Raw genomic sequence first — 25,283 nt, 5'->3', positions numbered from 1 at the left:
TCTGCTGTGCTTCACTATGCTGTGAAATTTCAGTTGTTTAGAGACACATTTACACAAAAATCAAGGCACCACAAGTCATTTGAGGAAGTGCCTCTATAAGCTTTCTAAACCCCAGGAGCTCTAGACAAATCGTTTAGCCACTGATCACCATTTCAGAAGCTATTAAGTTATTAGACAAGCATTAAGACACGAGACGAAGCCTCGCATTTCTGCTCTGTGAGGAAACTTTATTGCTTTGGTTCATGCAGCTGTTGAACCCTCAGACAGCTGCATGGTCTGAATAAAAATGCGAGAATCCTGAGAGATTTTGAAAATAATTACAATGAGAATAGACCGGTTTGGAGCCTTTTTCTCAGTTAAGATGGATCTGGTCTTGTATTAATGTTTCTCATTAATTTCCAGACACTTCAGCTACACTTAAATGTGAATGAATAAGCTTGATAATGAGATAATAAAATGTCAAGGAAGGGTGCGTTTATTTTAAATATGCGACACGAATGGCGTCACTGAAGATCAGAGTTCCCATGTTTAGTATTTAGTTTGCGCTCTTTGGGCTTTAGGTAGGGCTTCTGTGAGGATCAGACTCGGCCTTTGAACCAGTAAATAATCATGTCTGGTTGGAGTTTTTCCATCTCATAACTTCCTAATATTTCTTTGTTGAACTGTTCTTTTGCTAAAGTCACCCCAGCCGTCTTATTCTTTGAGGTTATGGATTTTTCGCTCCTTCACACCAGTTCTTTTTAAAATAGTTGTCAAGGATTTGTGTTGTTCATCTTTAAAGTAAACTTCTCACATGCTCTATTCACAGTTTTGTGGTCCAGTCTTTGTCAACCGATTTGAACAACAATTTTGATTTTTGTACTTCCGATCAATTATTCTGTTGTACTGCAGACGCACAGAGTCAGTCCCTTTTAAATTATTAATGGCACCCAATAATGATTAGTTTTTATAATCAAGGCTTTGTTGTTGTTGTCGTCATTCAGACGTATTATTACATTTCCACACTGATGAAGTGATTTATTTATTTCAGAAGAAAATATTTAACTAAATAAAAAACAATTTAACTGGGTTTCCCCAGTTGTGATGAAATTTCGTGGCACAGTCTGGGCTGACAAATCATCACCGCTTTCCCCAGAAGTTAGCTGTTAGTGTGGCAACATAGGGATTAAAACACTGATGATGAATCATTTATATTAAGACGTGCCTAAAAAACCCACAACAATGGCCACTATGCCAAGAAACAATATTTCATAATGAAAAAGAAAAAAAAAACAAAAAAACAGGTTTTGAGTTGTTTTATAAGTTTATTAAAAATGAAACACTGAAATGTCCAAATTACATAAATGTTCAAAGACTGCAAGTCTCGTTTTAAAAAAATGAAATTCCAGTGTCAAGCTGAATTCCAGTTCGTCTGACGCCTGTGAACAGTCCTCACATGCTTTCTCTCTGAGTCGAAGTATTTGGACACACACTGGTCGAAATACGTTCTCACAGTCTCACGCATAAGTTACAAAATCAGCAAATGCAGTACAGAGCCTGCAAACGTATCACATGCAGGCAAGTTATTGTTTGAAAAAGAGGACAGCGACAAAGATACATTCACTGATTGTGTGTGAGTGTGTGTTCAAAACGTAGTCGTGCAGAACGGGCAGACTGGTCGCAGCTTTTCTCAAGAGCTGCTCATCCAAACAACACGAGTCAAGAAACGAGACAAAATAGCAAAAAAAAAAAATATCTGTACAGTTTTGATGTGGTTTTTACCTCTTCAGCTTTCTTTACGATCAGTTAAGACCACATAGATGATGACATTTGGTAAAAGTTTCTTACTGTAAAACTTCCCCAACACACACAGAGTGGTGCAGGCTGCGGCCACTGCAGGGGAAACACTGGCAACACAGAATTAGCCCAAATATGTGAACTGCTCATCTCAGTGAACTCAAATGCAACACTACGTGGTACCCTGGCCCACGTGGGTTAGACTAATGGTTGTTGGGATACATGATGAAGTCAGCAATTTCTCAAACATTAGTGAAATGACTCCTAATTAATTTGTTTATATAGAGATAGGCATGGAGGCCCTGGCAGGTTTATTATTGGAGATGGTGGAGGCTTTCTTCGATGTGGAGCCCCAGCAGGTGTACACCAGCCTGTCGTGGTTGTTGCTGCTCTGCAGTACTTTGCGTTTATGTTTGCTTTGAGTTCCACCCTGAGACGAGCCCAATTTATTCTTTTGGCTGGATCCTTGTTCCTGGAGCTGAATATGGATGGGGTTTGGGGCCTGATGGGCTGTGGTAACGTGGACCCCAACTCGGTTTCCTCCCAGCTTGTGGTAGGTTGAGAGAAGCAGCCGGTGGAGCTCCCGCTGGAAAGTCTTGTTGAAGTAGAAGTAGATGAATGGGTTGTAGATGTGGGAGCTTTTGGCGAAGAGGGCGGGAAACACGAAACCCTCCGGAGCCATGTACCGGTGCTCCTTGTGGAAAATGAAAAGGAAGGACACGACAGCGTAGGGAGCCCAGGCAATTACAAAACCCAAACTGATGCAGAAAAACATCTGGAAGGGGAAGCGACAGAGTAAAGAGGGTAAGTTAGTACACTGGAAACTAATCAGAGACCTGATGAATCATCTCTGACACACAAATAACTTGTTTCCTATGAAACGATCCATTTTCAAACAAAGCAAAGATCATGTGGTGCAGCAGACTGAATATTTCATGTCTACACTTTCCTAGTAACGGATCTCGTACGGTCATGTGAATATTGACGTGTTCAGGAAAAAATTATGGCACTAATTCTATTTTTAAAGCGACACGAGTTTCTTTTAAATATAACGATATTTTTGTTATTTTTACCTTCACTTTATCTTTTCCATCTCGTGTGGTTGGAATGAACCCATTTCCGTTCCCTTAAATATTAATAGAAAAAACATAGCAGAGGCAACTCCTCCCTACAACCTCTTGGTCATCTGGGCCTCACACTGTGTTCTGGGCCTCGTGGGCTCTCTCCTGGTACTCTGGATTTCTTGAATTTTTTTTCAAGGTCAGCTTTGACCTCGGGTGCTAATAGTGAAGGTCAAGGTCAAATGCTTAACCAACCTAGGTACTCGTATCCCCCAAGGTTTAGATTGTTGTAAAATACGAAGACAATCGATAAAAAATTGTGAGTAATATAAAGTTGGTTTGTTGTGACCTCGAGGGGATTTTCAGCAAATTTAAATCAGCTTGAGCTGTTATTGGTATCTACCATCACAAAGAAATGTGAAATCCTGTGGACAGTAGAGTGCTAACAAACACAAATAGACAAACGGAACTGATTACATCCTCCCTTCCATTCAGAGGAAGAATACATCGATTGATGTGGCTGAAATGTATCTGTGATAAACTGCAGGACAGTCAAACATTCAAAATCAAAGGTTCTACAGACAAAAGACAAGTCAAGTATAAAGTGTGACTCAACTTGGAGAGACAAGAGGCTCAAATGTTTAGTTCTGAGATAACGCTGGAGGCTCTTCTTCCAGCTTCAAAGTCTCTAACAGATACATGTCATTATCAGCTTTGTTCAAAACCCTGTTACATACCAAGATATGCTGTTGCCTTAAAACTCCAAGAAGATCTAAGTTTAGATCCGATCTCCAACCACAATAAAAATGCACAGAGGGCTAAATGAAAGCAATGAGTAATGACTGATGAGTAAAAGATGTGAATGCCTGTACGACCTTCACAATGCATTAGTACTGTGATACCTCTATAACTGATAAAGTCTGATCTAATGCCACGAGGTCAAAGTGAGAATTTTACAGAGAAAGGTTCGAAATTATAAAAGCTCCAAAACTTAAAGAAAGATGCTTCATTGCTTTCTTTATTACCTCCTTTAAGATACACTGGACCATCCCATATGAAAGGAAAGGAGATATAACTGGCAACTAGCATGTAAATACTAATTATTAGCCTGTTTTTCATTTAATGCCATACCCTGCTGTTGTAATATTCATGGTTCACACCCAGCCTGGTTTTGCTGCAGGCCTCTTCCTGTCAGGAGGGACTTCTTCCTTCCCACTGTCACCAGCTGCTAATATATTGCAGGGTTTTTACTTTGCAAGATAAAGCATATTGAGATAACTCTATAAAGACAGTTTATTTAACTCTAATTCTTATAAAGTTTTTGCCTTGTGTGCCGAACATAGTTTTACATGTAAATGGAAAAAAAAAATCTCTCTAATTTCTCTGGATCATCTGCCTCCATCTCCATCCTGCCTCTAGCATCCTCCTCTGTTACACCTCTGCACATCCTGCATCACTACATTCTTGAATCTTCTCTGTGGTGTTTCTCTTTTCCTCCTGCGTGCCACCTCCTTATTCAATATCCTTTGCTGCATGGTCACTTAATCATTTCCCCAGTGTGAATAGACAACATGAGCTGAGCTCAATATGAAAAGCATCTGGTTTCACTTCATAGGCTAGTATATATTAATTTTTCTTTAAAATTACAGGTGTGGTATTTGAGTGATGTTTTTCACGGGATATTCGGGTTGTTCTCTTTCATATGACCTGACTAGTTTGGTGTAGTTATCTGATGATGAGGTCAAGGATCAGTTATCAGGAAGAGACACGGGTGGTCATTTTTGGCACTATTCGACCACTGATGGAGAATTTCCTGTTGGTGTGCACCCAGCAGCAAATTCGAGCGCTGCCTGGACTGGATTCTCTCAACATTCTCAGTTCATGTGTGTTTGTCAAGTCTGCAGATATAATGTAAAGACTGAAGCTCACCATGGAGAGCCGCTTCTCAGCGCGGCGCAGGTTGTTGCGGATGCCCCTAGCAGACAGCAAGTAGGAGAAGCGGGACACCTTGTAGAGGATCCTGCACTGCGACACCACAATGAGGAGGACGGGAACCAGCGTGAAGCAGGCAAAGGAGCAGATGACATAGAAGGCATCCTTGGCGGAGGTGTGATAACCCTGCCAGGCGATTGTGCAGGACAGTCCGTAAGGCTCGGGGACGTACTCGCCCCAGCCGAACAGAGGGAAGCTGGACCACACTGTAGCAACCAGCCAGATAGCACAGCACAAGAGGCGGATGTTGGTTCCTTTCAGCCACACAGCTACAGCAAGAAGGCAAAAAAAAGGATAGAGACTGCAAGATTGGGGGCATTTGGGACATGAGTTACATGAAACTACTACTCTTAGCATCAAATTCTTATTAACTAACAACAACAGTCCTCACCGTAAGCCAAGCTGTAGCAGGTCTTTAGGTAGCGGATGATGCTGATGGCAGTGATGGTGAACATGCCGCACAAGCCGAAGGTGTAGCAGCCGAAGCCGTAGTAAACGCACGTGATGTTTTCTCCCAGCCAGGCGTGGTGGAAGGAGGACAGGATGGAGAGCGGGTAGAAGCAGATGCAGCTGAGGAAGTCGACAACAGCCAGGTTGACGCACAGCAGCTCCGAGCCCACCATCTTCTTCCTCCTGAGGTAACAGATCACCAGCACCAGCCCATTCCCCATTACAGAGAGCAGAGCTGCACCGGGAAGAAGGTCAGAAGGAAACTGCTGCATTCGTTTAGCATTTGGCCTCTTTGGAAGCAACACTATTTTTATAATTGCTATGACCAAAATGTTAGCAAACATTTAGAAAGTTTTTGAGACAAAGCAAAAAATGTTTACATATTTTATACCTTCAAAAGGGCATCGTTATTACTTTAAAGTGAGCGTATCCCATGGAAAATGTTCCCATCAGATATGCCAATGTCAGTTTTACTTAAATAGCACATTTAATTACAGATAATGTCAATGTTGTTTAATATAAAGATAAAAACATAGGCTCACAATGATGCCTCAAGGCAATTTAAAAAAGCAATATAAAAGTATACATAAAAATAAAATACAACACACTTAAACTCTTAATGCCGAGGGTATCATATTTGATAACTGAGGCTTTCTGACTACATCAGTGCGATTTGTTTTCCCCTGAAAAAACAAAATAAATTCCACAAAACTCACATAAGCAAATACATTTTGATTTTTTCAGCCAAGATTCCTGTTTTGATCACTGTGTTTCAAGGACAACAAATAGGAACAATTTTTTTTGTTCTTGACTTTTTGGAGCAGCAACAAATATTTCCCTCTTATTTTGCGATATCCAGCTGTTAATATGAGTGTTGCTCATTAGTTTGAGAATCACCTGATGTCGGCAGATGTTGTATACTTGTGTGGAAAATCTAAGAAAACCATCTTTAGCAGAATAACCTTCTTATGGGCACTTTGCACTATTTGCCCAGCAGTCTGACATGCTAGGAGTTCATTTTTAGGTCGTACATATCAAAGTGAGAGCCACCATGCAGAATAACTGGATTATTGACGTCTTAGAGGCAAACCGAGCACACATTTATATGAGTGACAACACAATACAGGTTAAATCCTTACTTATAGTTACTGCTATTGCAATGCACACCTTCAGCGCTCCTAGTCAAGTGTAACTAGTTTAATGAGCGACTGAGCCCTGCAGACAAATAAAAGTCAAATATAAGATCTGAGAAGTTCACTGAAAACGAACCAATGGAAAGAAAAAGAAAATGAAATGATTAAAGTTTAAATACTTTATATTTAGTGGAAATTAAAGCACTTTTTATAACTTAAAGGCGTGAATTAAGCTTATCAAAAAAATAGTCAACAGCATTTTTGTTTTCCAGGTAAAGCAGAAATAGAGAGAACAGATAACTCAGCATACCGATGGAGAAGATGGCCAGTCCCACGCATATGTCAGCAGCTGGGGTCAGTTTGGAGGTGAAGGCGGAGGTGGTCCGGTTTCCATCAGAGGAGTTCAGAGGCATCGGTCGCTGCTGCTGGTGTTGCTGATGCTGCAGTGGCTGAAATCCAGTCCTGTCTGTCAAAGGGAGATGAGGCTGACTTTCTTTTATGCATGGGGTTCTGTCGCCATGGTAACTCAAGTGTGTGATGTCCGTCGAATACACTGAGGATGGGGATCCAGGAGCTCTATAGACAAGGACGTTATAAGGACTTTGGCTTAACTTGCAAATGCCACCACAATATCTCCAAGAGCCTGGGCTTTAACAGCCTAACTAGCTATTTTTCCATTTATTCTAAGGTATTATAGTTTAGTTTATTTTTAATCCTGCAATATTACGATTCCTTAACATTTTGTTGACTTCAACTTAAAACCACATCAGAGAGCCAGAAACTGCAGTTCCTCCAGCGGCCAGTTGAAGCTGGGTCTATAAGAGAGTCAGACTTCCACATTAAAAACAAAAAACTTAAGAGATTAGATGAACTTTTCACAGCGTGGTACAAAGACTGGTTTTCATTCTTTGTGGCTTATTTCTGCCCTCACAATAACTATAGAGAAGGTGGTGTTTTATAACTGAAGGTGGCATGGCTGCTTTCATTTCCACCTGTAGGTGGATCATCGCAAGCTGTGTTTATGCTGTGGTTCCTTTTGAAGCATTTTTAATGGGAGTTTTTTTTGACTAATATAGACCATCTGGGACATTTATGATTCTTTTTTGGTGAGTGAATATTAAGTGTTTTAGTAGTTTGGTGCATTAGTCACCCTCTCATCCAAATATGACACTTCTGGCCTCAAAAGACCAACATGTCACCATGCAGAGGTCAGAAACTGATAGGTGACGTCTAGAGATCTCTAAAACCTGCGCATGGCTCACACACTGTGAGCCCAATGCACAAAATTGTATTTGCTAAACTTTTCGGAAGATTAAGTGGATTACATGCAAGTGTACACTCCTGAAAGCTGTGTTGCAAAACCTGTTAAAACTAGGACCTGCTGTTTCAGCTGCTAAACGGAGATTCACTTGTGGTTCTTTTCGAGCCACACATTTCTTGGGAGACGTGTCCGTCACCTCATTTTGCACATTTTAATATGTAGACATGGTGAAGATGGCATGCTGAAGTTCAAACTGAGCATCAGAATTGGGAACAAAAGTGATATAAGTGACTTGTATGGTTGTCAGACAGCCTGCCTCAGACAACCATCTTTAGGCTTCACAGAAGATGGCCTAAAAAAATGAAAACATCCAGTGAGCAGCATTTCTCTGGGTGAAGATACCTTGTTGACGTCAGAGGAAAATGGCCAGACTGCTTTGAAGTGAGGAAAACTGAGTAACCCAAATAACCACTCACTCATCCAAGATGTGCAAAAGAGCATCTCTGAATGGACAATACGTCAAGTCTTGATGCAGATGGTGATTGCAGCAGGAGTGACACCCGGTGTGGGTTTCCTGTGTCAAGAAAAGGAAATTGAACTACAGTTCACATGGGCAACACAGAATTGGATAAATGCAAGCATGAAAGCATGGATCCATCAAGCCTTGTATCAACTGTTGATGGCGTAATAGTGGGGGGGGGGGTTCATTTGCATGTCGGAGGCTACCTGGTTATTGTTGTTGACCCTGTCCACCCCTTTATGACCTCGGTGCAATCATGTTCTGATGCCTGCTTCACAAAGGTTAGAACAAACTTCTGGTGAGCTGATTTCATGAGCCCTTCAAACCAAAAACCAAGTATTTAAAACTTAATGATTCAGATAATTGATCTACATTTGAAAATCCTTAATTTTATGCTAAGTTCCCATGTATTTTCACTCCTGTGCAGCAATGCTGGTATAATAGCACCACATCAGGGCTGGTTCTGGTCCCCGAGCTGCACAATAGGAAGCATAATAATCATCACTGTTGCTTATGGCAGGTCGAGGCACCATCTGCTGACCTCTATGAAGAACTGCAAGAAAGCAAAAAAGTCAAAGGAGGAAAAAAAAAAAAAAGACAACTGGAGGCTTTGAGTAGAAAGATAAAGTAGACTTTATTTAATGGTGAAACCTAAATAAGATCTGTGATTACAAAACAGGCTCCCCATGTAGTTTCTTTCAATGTCACAGAGGCTGGAATGCTGTACTGACAGAAAAGGCATCAGAAAGACTTGACCTAAAATATAAAGCTTGAAAACTACGAGCTTCAGAGAGAGTCGAGAGAAAGAAACCCTCTCACGAGTCGTTCCTACAATCCAATGGCAGTTACAATAGTTTAATGAAGACGTTCAGCAGTTGTCAACATCAGAAACTGGAGAATAAAAGCAATCGTGACTTCATGAAGTCTGTAGAAAAGAGACAGTGAAGAGGCATAGATGGTAAAAGAAAGGGTTTCCTTTGTTGCACTACGTCATAAAGGGCCTCATTTGGTTAGGACATAAAAATACATGGTAGCACGAAAGCCTTCTGTGCATCAAATGTCTAAGACGCTTGGAAGTCTTTGCACTGACTACACTTTTCTCAGACCACTGAAATGTTACGCTGTACATTAAATCAGAAACCAAGTGGCATTTTCCCTTTAAGTAGCCTCCAAGCTAACATACACATATACACCCACGCGACAAATATACACTCAAGCGCATCCTGCATCCCCATCATGAGCCAGCTGCAAAAAAAAAGGGAAACATCCAAAAATATTCGGGTTATCAATACACTGGAAAAATATAGCACTGTAGGTCTCTCTCTTTTCATTTTTAAAGGAATAGTTTAGCAGCTTGGGAAATATCAGAGTAAGAGGTGAAGATTGGTTTGAATAAGCAGCCTGAAGCTAATAAAGTTCACCCACCAGCTTCTCCAACTCTAACACCGCAGGCGTCTGCATGGATTAAACAAACCACATCTCTTTTTAATTTTTAAGCTTTGGAGGTGCTGTTTGGGTGGATTTTATTTCTCAGGGTAGAGCCAGGCCAGCTGCTTCACATTCACCACATATATTCAACCTCTTCCCCTCGCCTTAAAAAAAAGAAACAATGCTGAACTCCTCCTTTAAAACTCCAGTTATTAAGAAAAATATTTCCTTTGTTGAAAAGCTCTTTCTCAATACTTTAGTGTAAAGGATTTTATAAACACAGCTCTGCATTTTTCAAATCGGCATCACCCAGATGAATACAATTTTACCAACACCTGAAACACAAAAATAAGTGTTTAGTCTTATTGTTCATTAAATTCATCGTCTCAGGCAGAGTCATTTACAGAGCGCTCACTCTATATCTGGGATTAATATCTCTATCCATTTTGGCCATCTTTAAAAAAGGAAATGGTTGTGTTCTTTAGCTTTCCTGTATCTTAATGCACACCAAATGTTTACTTTTTGGGTCTGGTCCCAAACACCCCCCCACCCCACCCCACAAAACAAAAAATAATAATTTTTGCCGTTCTCTTAAGTGTTGGCAGCGATGAGGAAAAAGCACATTAAAAATAGACATCTTTAAATAGCTGTTCAGCTCTTCTAAGTGCAGCACAAATCGGAAACATTGAATTCAAGTCATCGTTATCTCCTCCCCCGTCTCCGCGTATCATACAACGAATATACCGAAAAGAAACATTTTCAGTTAAGAAACTAAATGTGAAAGGATAAATCTTTGATCAGACAAATAAACAGTATACTGCAGCCACACTGTAACATCCAAAAATAGTCTGAAGTTGAAATATAGATTTTTTTTTTCTTGCCAAAGAAATGCTGGCGTTCACTCTAAGTAGATTTCATATACTGCTGAGGTGTGATTTGTGTTTTTACGTCTCTGTTGATCCTACCCCGGCAGTCCTGAACGCAGCATCAAACCGTTACAGAGTAAAACACTGACGTCCGGTGTCATTTGGCACATGGGGTGCTCTTGCTGACAGCTGCGGTGGCGTCGGGGTCTTTGTTGTCTGCGGTAACGGCAGCGGCGCTCCTTTCCTGGTCCTCGTGGTTACTGTTACTATTATTGTTGTTGTTGTTTTGGACACTCGGAAGCCCGTGGCTGTTGTTCTGGACCAGCGGCATGTCACCGAGCTTCAGCTCCTCCAGCTTCTTCCACAGCTCTTCTCTCTCCTGCTCCTTCTTCTTTTCCCTGTGAAACCACAGTATTTAAAAACAAAAACTAAGCAAAACACCAGACACCAGTGTTGATATCACCAAACCAATAATTTTCATCACAGTTTTAATCAAAACAACCTATTTTTCCCTAACGAAATAAAAACTAATGCATGAGGACAAAAAAATATGATGAAATTCATAAAAACAAGATGTTCTGGAGAGATGACATCCAATCTGAACTAATTAAGCTGTGTAGTAAGATCAGATGCACACATTTGATCTGACCCTGGGGAATCAGGAGAGGGCTTTGGCTAACAACGTGACAAAACGTGAACACCTGAGAGGAAGTGAAGAGACATAAGGACACATTTCACATCTGATGTCAAGGAAAATAACAGACTAAACTGTGTGTAGCAACATTCACTGGTAAAAACAAGGTTTTACATTTTATACTTTAGTCATGTAGTTGACAAAAACTAAAAGAGCATAAATGTCCAAATTATAATTATGATTAAAACTAAATGTCTTGATCCTCTAAATTCGCATTCATTATTACAAGCAGAAATATTGTCAGCCATGCTGGATATAATACTCGTTTTCTTCCTTTTCCTCCACTCTGCTTCTGGTTGCTAAACATTAAATGAATTTGCATGAGGAGGCGTGAGTTTTACTTTGACCTGCCGACACTCGTCTTCTGCTCCCATTCATTAAAACGCCTTCTGCTGTGTCGGCTGTGCATGAAGTGATCTGTTCACGCATGAATGTTTGGCAGTGACTAAACGACAGGTGAATGTTGTGCAATTAATGAATAATCCTGTGGTGGGAAGAACACAGAACTTGGGTGTAACGATAAATGCATAAAACAAACCAAAATGACCATTTCTTCACTATTAAACATTAAAAAAAGAGATGAGATCAGCAAAAACATTCTAAATGATTTCTGAAGTTATGTGTCAGAGGCTGCACAGCATTACTTTAACACTTCAGAGACATTTTTCCTTTAGATAACAGAAACACGACAGGAAAAAGAGTGTTTGAGTCACTCACCGTTGCCGGTCTGCTTTATAGGAGGACGTCAACTCATCGAAAAGTGTGCAGTTCATCTCCATCAGCGTCTTCAGCACATTGTAGACTAGAGCTACGATTGTCCTGCAACACAACAGAGACTGCCATCAGCAACACAGCTGTGAAATGTGCATGAGTGGATGTCATATTTCGCTGTAACTGTGCAGAAAATCTATTTGCTGGTGAATCATTCCCAAACCAGCCAACACTCTAGTTTTCACACACATTTCTCCATCTCCTAGTGACTTTACATTTTTGTTAGAAACTTCTGTAGTTTTTGTGATGCTCAGACCTTGTTTTAATAAATAACTGGATTACACACACCCTAAAGTTTTGTGTGTGCGTGTCAACAAGTCTCTAAGTGCCAAATGGCAATTGACAACCTGAATCGAGAAGTGCGAGCGCAGCTAATCATAAACAGGAAGGCAAATCAGCTGAATGAATTAGCCATATTAGCTTTAGCTTCACCGCTTTTACAGTGAAAACAGTACAAAGCGATGCAGAAACACGTGTGAGCTACATCCTACTCGTAAATGTGTGTGACAGGTGACTGTTGGCTTCAGGAAAGCTTGAACAATATTCATTGTTTTAAGCTTTCCAAGTTAACCACTCATGATCAAAACCCCTGTAAGCGGGTTATAAGAGCATGCACTGTTCTCAGAGAGGTTTGTAATACTTTGACCTCCAAGATCTATGCTAAATGATGTGTGAGACGTGCCAGACATGATGGTGTCTTTTTGTCTCGCCTGCCATGTGTACATGTCAACACATTCTTAAGAAAAGCTCACGAGAGCAGCCTTAACACAGACACAGCAACAGGTTTCAGTGCACATTTTCATAGATGAGGTTGAAAGCGGTCCTTTGACTTTTATTCATTACATAACAATTGTTTCTAGCGCGCGGCGATCACGGTACATACGGATTCCAGTGTTCTTTGGAGATTCTGTACAGGCTGCCAAACATGATGGGAAGGATCTTGTCGATGTTCTCTTCGATGAGGCTGAGGATGTACTCGTTATTCCAGAAGTAGAGCGCCCGCTCTGCTACCTGCAAACACAGAGAAAGAAGAAAAACTCCAGTTTAAACAATGAAAGCTGACTGGAATTTGGGAGTGTTATGATAATGATGCTCAGAAAGTAGGGGACCAAAGCCCTTTCAGACATGTGCCTCTTGCATAAATCCAGCTTTACATGGGTAATTTCTATGTAGCAGTCATGATAACACGAGAAAAGCTGTTGGTTTATAAGACACTTCAGGCTAAACATAATTCAGTTTTCTTATTTCATTAAGGGTTTTACACCACTTTTACATGTGCACTGCAGCCTATAGGTTGAATCAAAGAACGTAAATGCTCAACACAATTTTATCAGACATTCGATTCATTCATTCAGCAGCAAGGTCTACGCACGGTCTTTGTGAGACAATTAAAGAGAACAGTCTGGTGATTTTCATAGCTTTCAAGTGGCCATTGAGTGTCCTGCTTCCTGCCCTGACTAAACTAAACAGAGCCACGGTTCTCAAAGGAAGCGTTTGTGTGGCTTGTGATAAGTAAAGCATTAACTAATGTACTAGCGGTTCATGTTACACTACAGAAACACAGAACAGACCATCTGAGCATTTCCCTTCAATATTTAACTCCTGTTCTTGCCAACATAATGATCTAAGCCTTCCATTACTGAACAACCACAGCTGGGTTCACAGAATTAACCCGCAGAATTAAAATCACCCTGAAACATCCCTTAGTTACGCTGCTATTGGCTTCGGTTTCCAGGGGATGCAACTACTTTCTGGTATTATAACTAGCTTGTGTTCTTTTGCTCTATGTTCCTCTTTTCACTTTCCCCTCATTCACCAGCCAGTTAAAAGATATTGCTGCCCATAACCCAGTCGGGTGATACAGGAAGTCTTTTCGTGTTAAAGGTTTTTTTCTCCCCACGGTCACTGGGCTGATCATAGGGGGCTACCTGATTGTTAGGGTTTTCCCTTGTAGTGTCTTTAGCTTTCAATAAAAAGAGCTATGAGACAATCGTTGTAGTAAACTGGTGCTACAGAAATAAAACTGAATTAACTGAAATATTAACAGCATCTAACTAATGATTAATAAACTATAAATCAGCAAAATACAAAATTACTAACACAAACCACCACTACCATCAAAAAAATATATTACAAATATTAAAAATGTTTGATGCACTTTTTCTTTAATGTGCTGGTCCTCAACCCTGAAACAGCACTTTCTGTAGTAAGAACATGTTGGGCACAGATGACCACCTTCTGTACTTCTTATGAGCAACACCACCTTTCGTGTGTGAAAAACAGCTTTAAAGATAAACTTTTATACTGCAATATTTTTAAAAGCATACCTGAAAATGTGGATTGGTCACACATTTGGAGATCTGCTTGAATAGTGGCTCCTGGATCTTTTTGAACTGCGTTGGTTCGATGACATCCAGAATCTCTTCAATTTCGCCAAGAAACATCACCTAATTGGACAGGAGGTGCAGAATATTGAAATGTGGCTGGCAGCATACAGATTTTTAAACGTGTTGTCTATTTGTAGACATGCAGACTACCTCTTTCTGGCTGCAGGTTTTAGGCCAAAACTTCAGCAGACCACGGATCACCTTTGAAAAAGAAACAGAATATTCCTTGAGTTTTTCTCTCTCGTGTCAATTTGAGTGGGCAGCTTTTAGCATCCACAACACATTTCTCTGCAGTGTAGACAAATATAGTGCCTAGTCTTTGTGCTTTCAGTGGGAGAAATGATTAAAGAAAAGAAAAAAGTACCGGCTCGGTAAGCGTAGGATCCTTCTCCAAGAACTGCACCACGCAGTAGGCAAGCTGAGGAGCACAGATAAAAATAAACACAAACAAACCCAAAAATTGCATCAGACAAAGCAGGCATCACACCATTTGAAAATAATATAATTATTTTAATGAATCCACACTGTGTTGAACAAAGCAGTGAATTCTTAAATAAGTATTTTAATTTCCAAGCCACTAGAAGGTGCTGCAGTACAGAGATTACACCATCGCCTTGCTTAATCCTCCTGAGACAAGCAGCTTCATAATTCAGCTATAAACAGTCTAACAGTTTCTGTGCAATGGCACAAATCAAAACCCCCAATAATGTTTCCAGGACATGGTGAAGAGTTTCCTCTACCTGTGCATGAAAAAGAGCCAATCCTTTAGCTGTGTGTAACGGGATGAGCACCTTCATCAGAAACTGCTTGTGCTCGGCTTTCAGAGGCAACGCAAACCCGTTGATGATACTGCAAACATAGAAACAGCAGGACAACGTTAGATTACACACAAAACAGCAGCATGAACTGTGAGAATAGAGCAGAGCATGGCTTTAAAAAGGCCTGAAGAGCCTTTAACCTCAACATTAACAAGTAAAACTAACTCGCAGGTTATTGTAACTACACAAGATAGTGATACGTTTTCTTGTCACTGGTTGGCTGTATTGCACAAACCAATGAGGATTAAAACCCATTGAGACGTCCAAGTGGGCTCAAAAGTTATGACCAGGTCAAATTAATCTCATTCACTACCAACTGAGGGTGTCTGAGTGCTATGACTGCATGGTCAGTATTAACCACGGCCATATTGAGCAGGAAAATATGTGAGCACACCATCACATCATCGTTTTACTAATGTGAGGCCACAACCACACCTTTGCAGTGTGGGAGTCAACCAATAGGATCACTCCCTCCATGATCACCACCTTCTATCAGGTAATATGCAACATACAATATTTCAAGGTCATTTAGCATTTCATGATTATTTCTATGGTTTGTTATGCACAATTAATCAACACGGAGAAAGTGATGTTAACGACTTTGCTAAAATTGTTGAATCAACACATCAGGATCAAGGATTTGGTGGAATTTTAAGTGGTGTCCATGCAGGTTATGTTGTATGTGACATTGATCTTGAGCACAATTTTGATGAAAACCCTTTAGCTGATCACTGTAAGTGTGACTAAACTATGACCAATGGTAGTGGTTATTATGAATTGGGGATCATTTTATGGGTTTAACATCTTATATAACAAAGAAATCTTTCTTAGAAGTTACAATTTCATTCAATTCATAGATCAATAAACGTGTCTGATGATCAGCTTTAGTGTACAGTTACTGTGTAACTTTACATCACACAACATTTTGTCACTCACCTTCCCAGGATCTCTAACAGTTCAGCAACTCCATTGAAGTGTTCGGTTTCATATATGAACCTGGAACAGCAGCAAACACATTGACGATTGAAATTATCAAACACGTCACAACTGTGAAAGCAGAGCACCCTGATCAGAACAATTGATTAGCACCGCTCCCAACGCTGCGCTCCTTTCAAATGCTATCACTCTGATTTGGGATCCAAGTTGGGTAAGTACCATTACACTGATATTTCATGATTCCTAATCAAGAATACAAACAAAATTATACCATCATAGCCTTTATAATTAGCTAATTTATGATTGGAGCCTAAAAATAAACCCACAGAAAACGGGCATCGCCTGCATACTTGCAGCCAAAAGGAAAAAGCTAAATAAGTCTAATCTATGTAGGCAATGAATAATTATCTGGAAAAATCAAACATATTTGGCTTCACACTGGGAGGCTCTTATGTAAGTAAATGATCCATGCATCATTTAGCTCGTCTGTTTCGTAACACATTTCCATCTAGCTGTGCAGACCTGGTATGTACAGACAGAGCCTGACAACTGTGGCACTATTTTTATCCTCTACGGCAGATGGTCAAAGTGGGTGCACCCGTTTTGCCACCTTGCCTGTTGGAAATGACATCAAGTGTCCCCTGTTTCAATCATCTGAAGCTCATTGTCACGCAGCAACAAGAGCAGTAAGGACACAACACACTGCTGCCAGGAGTAAGTGACACCTCCAACTGAACCGTTTTACTTCTCCTGGTGTTTAAGGCCTGGAGTGAATCTGAGTGAAGACTTTAGCTCACTTTGTGCAAGAGGTGGTCAACTGAACAGACCAGAAACACTAAAACTGAAAAGAACTGACTGAATACATTGCTCATCAGTTTTTCAAAAATCTATCAAAAAACTTGCTCAAAACTAAAAATTTTTACTTTTTTTTTAATATATCCAAATTTGAGCTGACACACTAGACTTCTCTAAGAAGTTAGTCAAACATAACATTCAGCCAATAAAAAGAATGTGCATGTTCAGGAATTAATTGCTGCAATTTGGTATCTTAATTTAAAAAAAAATAATTTGCTTTACTATTTTTCTGCTTTTAAAACTAAATAAATAAATAAATAAATAAAACAGCTAATTTAAAAATTCATGGACAACAACAATAATTATATTTTAGCATTAAAAATATAATTTTGATTAAAGAGCTTCTGCATATAGGTAAATTAACCATTACACAACATGATTTTGGTATTTAGAAAATGTTTAATTTAGGGTAGCTGTTGTTTGGTTCTAATAAATTTGTTGTATACCGCTGTAATACTTTTTCAGAAGAATATTTAGTTGATTTTATTGGGGACAGCTTATTCTGTGAGATATAAACCTTAAACCTCTGGTGCAGACGTGGAGAGCTGGAGTAAAGACGGTCAAGTCATTCCTGTTGCACTCCTTTGAAGTCTGCTTAAAGCCTGGGGTGTGCAGCCGGTGAATTGTAATGTAAAGTCATGCTGACGAACCCAGGGGGTTTTCTGTACGGTTGTCCGTATCCTCTCGTTAACAGTCAGATGATGAATTTGCATCACTGACAGAAGTGCAGTACCAAATACACCAAGACTCTCACCTGTTTAACAATCCCCTCAACATATCATGGTGTTAGAGGGGAATACATCACCACATAATGTAGCGCAAAAATGTTCATAGTATGCAAGTACATTTTTTTCATTTGTTCAATTTTCAACTCAATTCCATTTAATTTTATTTGTATAGTGCCAAATCACAACAACAGTTGCCTCAAGGTGCTTTATATTGTAAGGTTAAGACCCTACAATAATACAGAGAAACCCCAACCATGAGATGATCCCCTATGAGCAAGCGCTTTGGCGACAGTGGGAAGGAAAAACTCCCTTTTAATAGGAAGAAATTCAGGCAGAACCAAGCTCAGGGAAGGGAGGCCATCTAGCATCATTTGTTTGGGGATCGGGTGGGAACTTTTTTCATATTTGGTCGAACTTATATAGAAGAACCGTTAAGGAGAGGAGGCCAAAACAATATCTAATGATACCTCAAAACAGGTTTGTATTGGTTTTGTGCCTCTTCTTGTTTTGTTTAGTCAGAAATAAATGAAGATGATCTGATGACCCAATACTACACAAGTAAAGAAACATAATAATTCTTATTCTTGAAACAGTAGAGAAAAATATCAGATCTAAATACGTTGTTTAAATCAGATAACAAAACAAAAAACCCAAAACCCCAAAACAAAATGAAAACAAACTTTAAAGGTTTTGTGTCTTTAAGAGAACCTGCTAAAAGTAAAAACAAACAAACAAAAAAAAAACCCCCACAATAATCTTGACATTTATTCATTTAAAAAAAAAATCTCATTAAATGTGAAAGATTTTAGTCTGTTTAGTGACAACCAAAAAATGTAAGTGCTTTTTGGGTTTTTCCATAGGGGTTTACAGTGCAGCTGCTTTCCTGGCCCAACTCACTACAGATCAAATTGGGCTACATGTACTCAGTGAAGTGCTATAAAACACCTGTTCAAATGTATCCATTAACAGCTGTTAAACTTTATCCTTTCTTCTCACTCTTTTTAAATTGTAAATATAACAAAAATTATCGTAAAAAGTTATAGATGTTCTTAGGTCTATTTTATATGCCCTTAATTTGCATTATATCCCAAAAGACTTTTTGATACCTTAACTAAATTTAGTGACTGGCTTATCAGGTTGAAACAAAAGCTTAGTCCCCCGAGAAAGTTCTTGTGTAAGACTACATACTTCACGGGAAGCTACTGCCTGTTGGTTTCTGTCCCAGAAGGCCAAGCCTCTAGTCCAGGGCTGCCCAATCCCGGTCCTCGAGAGCTACCGTCCTGCAGCTTTTAGATGCATCCCTACTCCAACACAGCTGAATCAAATGGTTTGATTACCTCTTCAGCATGCCATCGTGTTTGGCAAAGGCCTGATAACAAGCCATTCATTTGATTCAGCTGTGTTGGAGTAGGGATGCATCTAAAAGCTGCAGGACGGTAGCTCTCGAGGACCGGGATTGGGCACCCCTGCTCTAGTCTAACTCAGAGCAACTGGCTAATGACAGGTAAAAACAAATACAGGGAACAGGTGTTTGGATCTAGAGACATTCTGATTACAGGGATTTTCCCAGCTCAAAATGGGCCTCTAGGAGGTGACTACACACATGAATGACCGATGTGCATATATTTAAGATAACTTATTTCTGATCATTAAAACCAACCTCTTGTATGCTTGTGGTTACTGCTTAATTGGCGTGTTTTTTGGTGATTTTCTGCCACGTGTTCTTTAAAACCACATATAAGAAAAAATATGAACTAAGACACGTTTTCTACCTGCTGTTAACTCACCGCAAGAAAATGTTGTTAATCTGCTTCCTGATGAAGGCCCGCAATCCCAGGAACTTTCCATAAATTCGATGCAGGATGGTCTTTAGAAAGTCCCGCTCCCTTGGGTCCTCACTGTCAAACAGCTCCAGCAACTTTAAAGAGAAAGAGAAACACTTGAACACTTAGCACAGTATTATTAGGCCTTCTGAAGGTCGGTTGGTGGTCGTCACTGGTTGGACACAAAAGCGTATATTTTTAAATGCTGTGACGTGCTCCTCTGATTAATAATAGTCACGGTAAGATATAATCAGTCATCTTTTGAGTTTAGTTCATGACGCATTTCATCTCACTATGATACTACTATATGACTCATTCAATACACTGCCTCTGGTGTGCAGTGTGGCTCAATTTTGTATTTCGTAAATATGTAATGCTTTCTTCTTAATACTGAAATGTTGTGAAGATCACACACTGTGATAGCAGTTCTGTGTACCTCTTGGCTGTGTACAGCTTATTTTTGGAGATTTAAAAAATAAATCATTAAACTGGACTTCTTCATTCTGTGTGTGCGCGTGTTTTGTTGAGTGAAGTTCTAGTTCTAGTATGTTACTTAACATTAACTAGCAGAGCTATGTGTGTGCTTGTGCATTGCACCCATACAGATTATTAGTGCTGGACAGTATTTTTAGATTCTAGGGAGCTGTTTATTTCCGTGTATCATTTTTGCCCTACTGAGGAAAGTGAGCTGGGTAATTGTTTCGTTCTTGCTCATCTTAATTTTTGCATCATATGACAAGCTGGAAGTAAGAAAGGCGTTTAGTTAATAAAAGATCCCTCTGGATACACTCCACAGTACTCCTGATGGCCAAAAATAGTGCACGCTTAACTGCATTCAGCAGCACATCGCTACTCAAGGTGGCTAACTTGAAGTCTACCCACTCATCCAAAGATGTTCACTTCTGGTGAAAGAAATCCAACGCTGTCATAGTCAGAATTCTAAAAAAAAAATAAAAATCATATGATGTCGTAGTGGCTATCAACTGGCATACTGCTTATGATTCGGTAATCAACTTGCTATTTCTGTATGTTGTCTGGTGCAGAGCAGCTACTCCCTATCAAAAAAGGGTCAGTTTACAGTCAAACTGCTCACAGAGTAAAGCAGCAGACCCACTCTGTGTAAAGAAAGGGGGAGGTGTATATTCAGGTTATAATTCTTCATGGCTTTCATCACATCAAGTGACTGTTTGACACTGCCACATTGTCTCTTGACACATCTTATTATTAAAAACAGATTAAAGTGACTTACATTCACTGAGCCAGCTGTCACCTTAAATTATGCAAACATATATACATAAGAGACAACACATGAGGTGCTTAACCAGCTACCAACATCTTCTCTAACAAGCACAGAGCATGTGTGAGTGAATTCTCTATCATTTAAACAGATTTGAGAGCCCTGGTGTAAAGCAGCCACTTGCATTAACATGCGATGACTCATTATTACAATACTGTTGAAGGGAGCCAAGCCGATGCCACCGAGTTCAAATGGAGTGTTTTCAGGCTCTGATCAGCTTCGGGACATGGCACTCATCTTCCACTAGCATGTCATCAGCACCTCGGTGACAGAGCTGACATCTATTTTTAACTATATCCAGAAAAAGGGTTTCACATGTTGTTCTTCTGCACGGTGCTGATTCACATTCATTCAGCTCAGAACCAAAAATCTGGCTGTTAAACGGCACAACCACTTTCTCTATGCTGCAAATGAGCAGCTAGCTATTAGGCTTTCCTCTGGTTCATTAGAGCACATCCTGGTCATTCCCATATTTCCCAGTTTGTTTCAAACTGTATAGATCACAATTAAACATGAGATACAACAGACAAACTATGGATCATGAAATGTTTGTTTGGTTTAATTTACTTTGAGTTATTTTGAAATGAAAGCAGCTGGTCAGACCACTTCAGCAGGATGCTGAGAAAACAGGAGGTCTAAAATTCTGAGACTCAGAAATCTTCAATATACTATCACAGTGCCTTCACCAGCTGGTTAATGTACTTAATGCAAGATATTCAACTAATGGATACATTTACACATTATATAGTTTATATTTTGTGTGACATTAAGAATAGTCAAAGTCAAAATTTCGAGGAAAAAAGGTCAAAAAGTGGAGATTAAATTTGTTGTTTTTGAGACTAACTATTACTGATTGATTTTTGCTTTTGGGCCATGCATTGTGCTTTACGTGGGGTGGCTGCTAAAGTGGGGTAACCTCCTCTGCAGCCACACCCCAGTGTTTGGGGGACAATCGGACCAACGGCACATCTAGCTTTCCCCTAATACAGTGGGGCAAAAAAGTATTTAGTCAGCCACCGATTGTGCAAGTTCCCCCACTTAAAATGATGACAGAGGTCAGTAATTTGCACCAGAGGTACACTTCAACTGTGAGAGACAGAATGTGAAAAAAAAATCCATGAATCCACATGGTAGGATTTGTAAAGAATTTATTCGTAAATCAGGGTGGAAAATAAGTATTTGGTCACCTCAAACAAGGAAAATCTCTGGCTCTCACAGACCTGTAACGTCTTCTGTAAGAAGCTTTTCTGTCCCCCACTCGTTACCTGTATGAATGGCACCTGTTTGAACTCATCATCTGTATAAAAGACACCTGTCCACAGCCTCAAACAGTCAGACTCCAAACTCCGCCATGGCCAAGACCAAAGAGCTTTCGAAGGACACCAGGAAAAGTATTGTAGACCTGCACCAGACTGGGAAGAGTGAATCTACAATAGGCAAGCAGCTTGGTGTGAAAAAATCAACTGTGGGAGCAATCATCAGAAAATGGAAGACATACAAGACCACTGATAATCTCCCTCGATCTGGGGCTCCACGCAAGATCTCATCCCGTGGGGTCAAAATGATCATGAGAACGGTGAGCAAAGATCCCAGAACCACACGGGGGGACCTGGTGAATGACCTGCAGAGAGCTGGGACCAAAGTAACAAAGGTCACCATCAGTAACACACTACAACGGCAGGGAATCAAATCCCGCAGTGCCAGACGTGTTCCGCTGCTGAAGCCAGTGCATGTCCAGGCCCGTCTGAAGTTTGCCAGAGAGCACATGGATGATACAGCAGAGGATTGGGAGAATGTCATGTGGTCAGATGAAACCAAAGTAGAACTTTTTGGTATAAACTCAACTCGTCGTGTTTGGAGGACGAAGAATACCGAGTTGCATCCCAAGAACACCATACCTACTGTGAAGCATGGGGGTGGAAACATCATGCTATGGGGCTGTTTTTCTGCCAAGGGGACAGGACGACTGATCCGTGTTAAGGACAGAATGAATGGGGCCATGTATCGTGAGATTTTGAGCCAAAACCTCTTTCCATCAGTGAGAACTTTGAAGATGAAACGAGGCTGGGTCTTCCAACATGACAATGATCCAAAACACACCGCCCGGGCAACAAAGGCGTGGCTCCGTAAGAAGCATTTGAAAGTCCTGGAGTGGCCTAGCCAGTCTCCAGACCTCAACCCCATAGAAAATCTGTGGCGGGAGTTGAAAGTCCGTGTTGCTCGGCGACAGCCCCAAAACATCACTGCTCTCGAGAAGATCTGCATGGAGGAATGGGCCAAAATACCAGCTACTGTGTGTGCAAACCTGGTAAAGACCTATAGTAAACGTTTGACCTCTGTTATTGCCAACAAAGGTTATGTTACAAAGTATTGAGTTGTATTTTTGTTATTGACCAAATACTTATTTTCCACCCTGATTTACGAATAAATTCTTTACAAATCCTACCATGTGGATTCATGGATTTTTTTTTTCACATTCTGTCTCTCACAGTTGAAGTGTACCTCTGGTGCAAATTACTGACCTCTGTCATCATTTTAGGTGGGGGAACTTGCACAATCGGTGGCTGACTAAATACTTTTTTGCCCCACTGTATGTACAGACTCAGTTGTTTCTGAAGTCATTTCTCTTTTCTGTTGTTCAGGATTTATTCGCTCCGAGTCCAATTTCAACAGCTTTACATTTTCACATTACCTGGGAAAACAATGCAGACACAGCACCCATGCATAACTGCAAACATGACTCACTACGTTGAGGATTGAGTGGAGTACAAATTTATAAAATATACATAAATCGCAGAAAACCGACACACTAATTCCAAAGTAGCTATCCAAACTATCTGCAAGATGTTGTGCTGATTTCTTTAAAGCAGGACTGCTTCATAGCACCTGCTAGAGTAACAACATTTCTCCATCAAAGTGATGAAGTAACTCAATTTGTCAGGAGTCATTTTCAAAGGTTATCCACCAACACTTTCTAATGTTTACTTTGTGATAAATGTATGTTATGAAAAAATGTTAACTTATGTAACTGTAACTAAATATTTTATTTATAAGCCAAAACCAAAACAGTGATTAGTCGTTTCCATGAAAATACCCCGAGGGGGTCGGAGCAGCAGCAGGGCTGAAACAATAACTTGATTGACAGAAAATGAATCGCTCTGATCTCTCAGCTGAACTTTATTACACCAGATCGACTATCAGTGATGACAAAATGTTATGTGGATGTGAACATTGGAGGTTTTTTTAAATGAAATGAAAGCATGCTATTCAGACATATTGTTTGTGCCTTAGGTAATATAAATATTTAACAATGACAGGGTGACACTGGATAAAGTCATCGGGAGTATTTTTTCACAAATAAGGGAGGTCTATGTCAGATTTAATTTCATTAACCACTGAATATGTAAAGGAATATATGACAATATTATGAGTCTGCACAGATGACAACCATGGAAACCAGTTATTACTGAATTTAGAGTACATGTTAAAAAACTGGGCCCCTCTGATAGACCTGTCCAGGTATGCTGAGACAACATGAACAGAGACGTACTGTACATGCAAGATGAGTTAAAAACTGACTGCAATGACTTTCAAGTGAAACAACAGCTTTCTATTTGCGTATAAAACCTCAGGCACTCACTGACACTGACCGGACAATGTCACATTAACGGCTCAGCTGTACTGCATGAGAATGACACGGCACTCTGTGTTAGCAGATGTGACTTCAGTTTTTGGGCGTTTTGGAGGTCCTTATTGATTGTCAAATAAATAGCAATGCATAGCTGCTAACAGGGATATCATATTATTGCACCATGCTCATACTTGTGGTTTCTCTCACTTCTTTAATTAGTGCCTCCTCTCCTCTGGCCATCTGCCTCCTGCCTGTGACCCGTGGTGAGAGGACTCTTCAAACAATTAGTCCATCTGTATTCACAAGCTGTTTTGGTTATTTAAGATGACCACACTTTAGTGTGCGATTCAAAACATCAAGTCACATTGTCACATGAGATTTTAATCAAAGGTAGCGCCAAATATAAATTAAAAACAATATTATCAACACTTTTAGATCTGAGATCATAAATGCAGCTGTAGTTGAACGATAAAAAATTATTTATGATGTAGCTGTGCCAAATGTCACAATGAACTGACACCACTGTAGCATGAAGCTCCAGATATTCTGTTAAAATATCTGTTGAAATGACTCCTCCAGTCAGGAGGCAGTTGCAAGCCCAATTCCCCCCAAAAACTAAAACTAAAACTATTTCATGTATGTCACGTTTGCAAATCCTATTGTTTTTACTAACTACCTGGTTATTGTTTGCATTTACAGTTGGGACATTACATGAGATCGTTTTATTTTAGGGCTTTTTTCTGAGTATTGTTTACTCTTCTTCAGGATTTGGTGCTTTTGCAGAACTCTCACTTTCAGTTTTGGTACACTTGCACTATTTTGACATCTAAGAGGGAGTTCTGCTTTCCATTTTTAG

At 40.0% G+C, this 25,283-nt stretch overlaps 2 protein-coding genes across 2 annotated transcripts in view; both read right to left on the bottom strand.

Annotated features, from left to right (window-relative positions):
- Positions 1-2,053: 2,053 nt before the first annotated feature.
- opn8c (opsin 8, group member c) lies at positions 2,054-6,825 on the bottom strand. The gene is made up of 4 exons (XM_085372978.1): positions 6,723-6,825; positions 5,221-5,514; positions 4,767-5,098; positions 2,054-2,551 (listed from the first exon to the last, which is right to left on the bottom strand). Exons 1-4 carry the CDS (start codon positions 6,823-6,825, stop codon positions 2,054-2,056), a joined length of 1,227 nt encoding a protein of 408 aa, XP_085229104.1.
- A 3,391-nt stretch (positions 6,826-10,216) lies between these two features.
- Positions 10,217-25,283, bottom strand: part of ppp2r5a (protein phosphatase 2, regulatory subunit B', alpha isoform) — a 58,880-nt gene continuing 43,813 nt past the window's right edge. The window contains exons 5-13 of the mRNA XM_085371879.1: positions 19,464-19,594; positions 16,094-16,153; positions 15,080-15,188; positions 14,704-14,757; positions 14,490-14,540; positions 14,280-14,399; positions 12,836-12,963; positions 11,899-12,000; positions 10,217-10,885 (exon numbers count right to left, since the gene is read on the bottom strand). Coding sequence (XP_085228005.1) covers positions 10,645-10,885; positions 11,899-12,000; positions 12,836-12,963; positions 14,280-14,399; positions 14,490-14,540; positions 14,704-14,757; positions 15,080-15,188; positions 16,094-16,153; positions 19,464-19,594 — 996 coding nt within the window. The 3' untranslated portion in view covers positions 10,217-10,644. The remainder of the gene's footprint in view (positions 10,886-11,898; positions 12,001-12,835; positions 12,964-14,279; positions 14,400-14,489; positions 14,541-14,703; positions 14,758-15,079; positions 15,189-16,093; positions 16,154-19,463; positions 19,595-25,283) is intronic.

This window comes from Diplotaxodon limnothrissa, linkage group LG15 (assembly GCF_057381915.1).
Source record: "Diplotaxodon limnothrissa isolate DT_005_m linkage group LG15, D_limnothrissa_male_GT1.1, whole genome shotgun sequence".
NCBI lineage: Eukaryota > Metazoa > Chordata > Actinopteri > Cichliformes > Cichlidae > Diplotaxodon > Diplotaxodon limnothrissa.
The sequence above is the reverse complement of the archived record's forward strand: the minus strand, read 5'-3'. Positions and strand labels throughout refer to the sequence as shown.

Coding starts and splice junctions, on each gene's coding strand:
- opn8c (XM_085372978.1), bottom strand. CDS start 6,825: ATGCCTCTGAACTCCTCTGATGGAAACCGGACCACCTCCGCCTTCACC. Junction 5,099..5,220: donor CTGCTACAGCTTGGCTTACG/GTGAGGACTGTT, acceptor TTCTTGCTGTAG/CTGTGTGGCTGAAAGGAACC. Junction 2,552..4,766: donor CTGAGAAGCGGCTCTCCATG/GTGAGCTTCAGT, acceptor TTCCCCTTCCAG/ATGTTTTTCTGCATCAGTTT.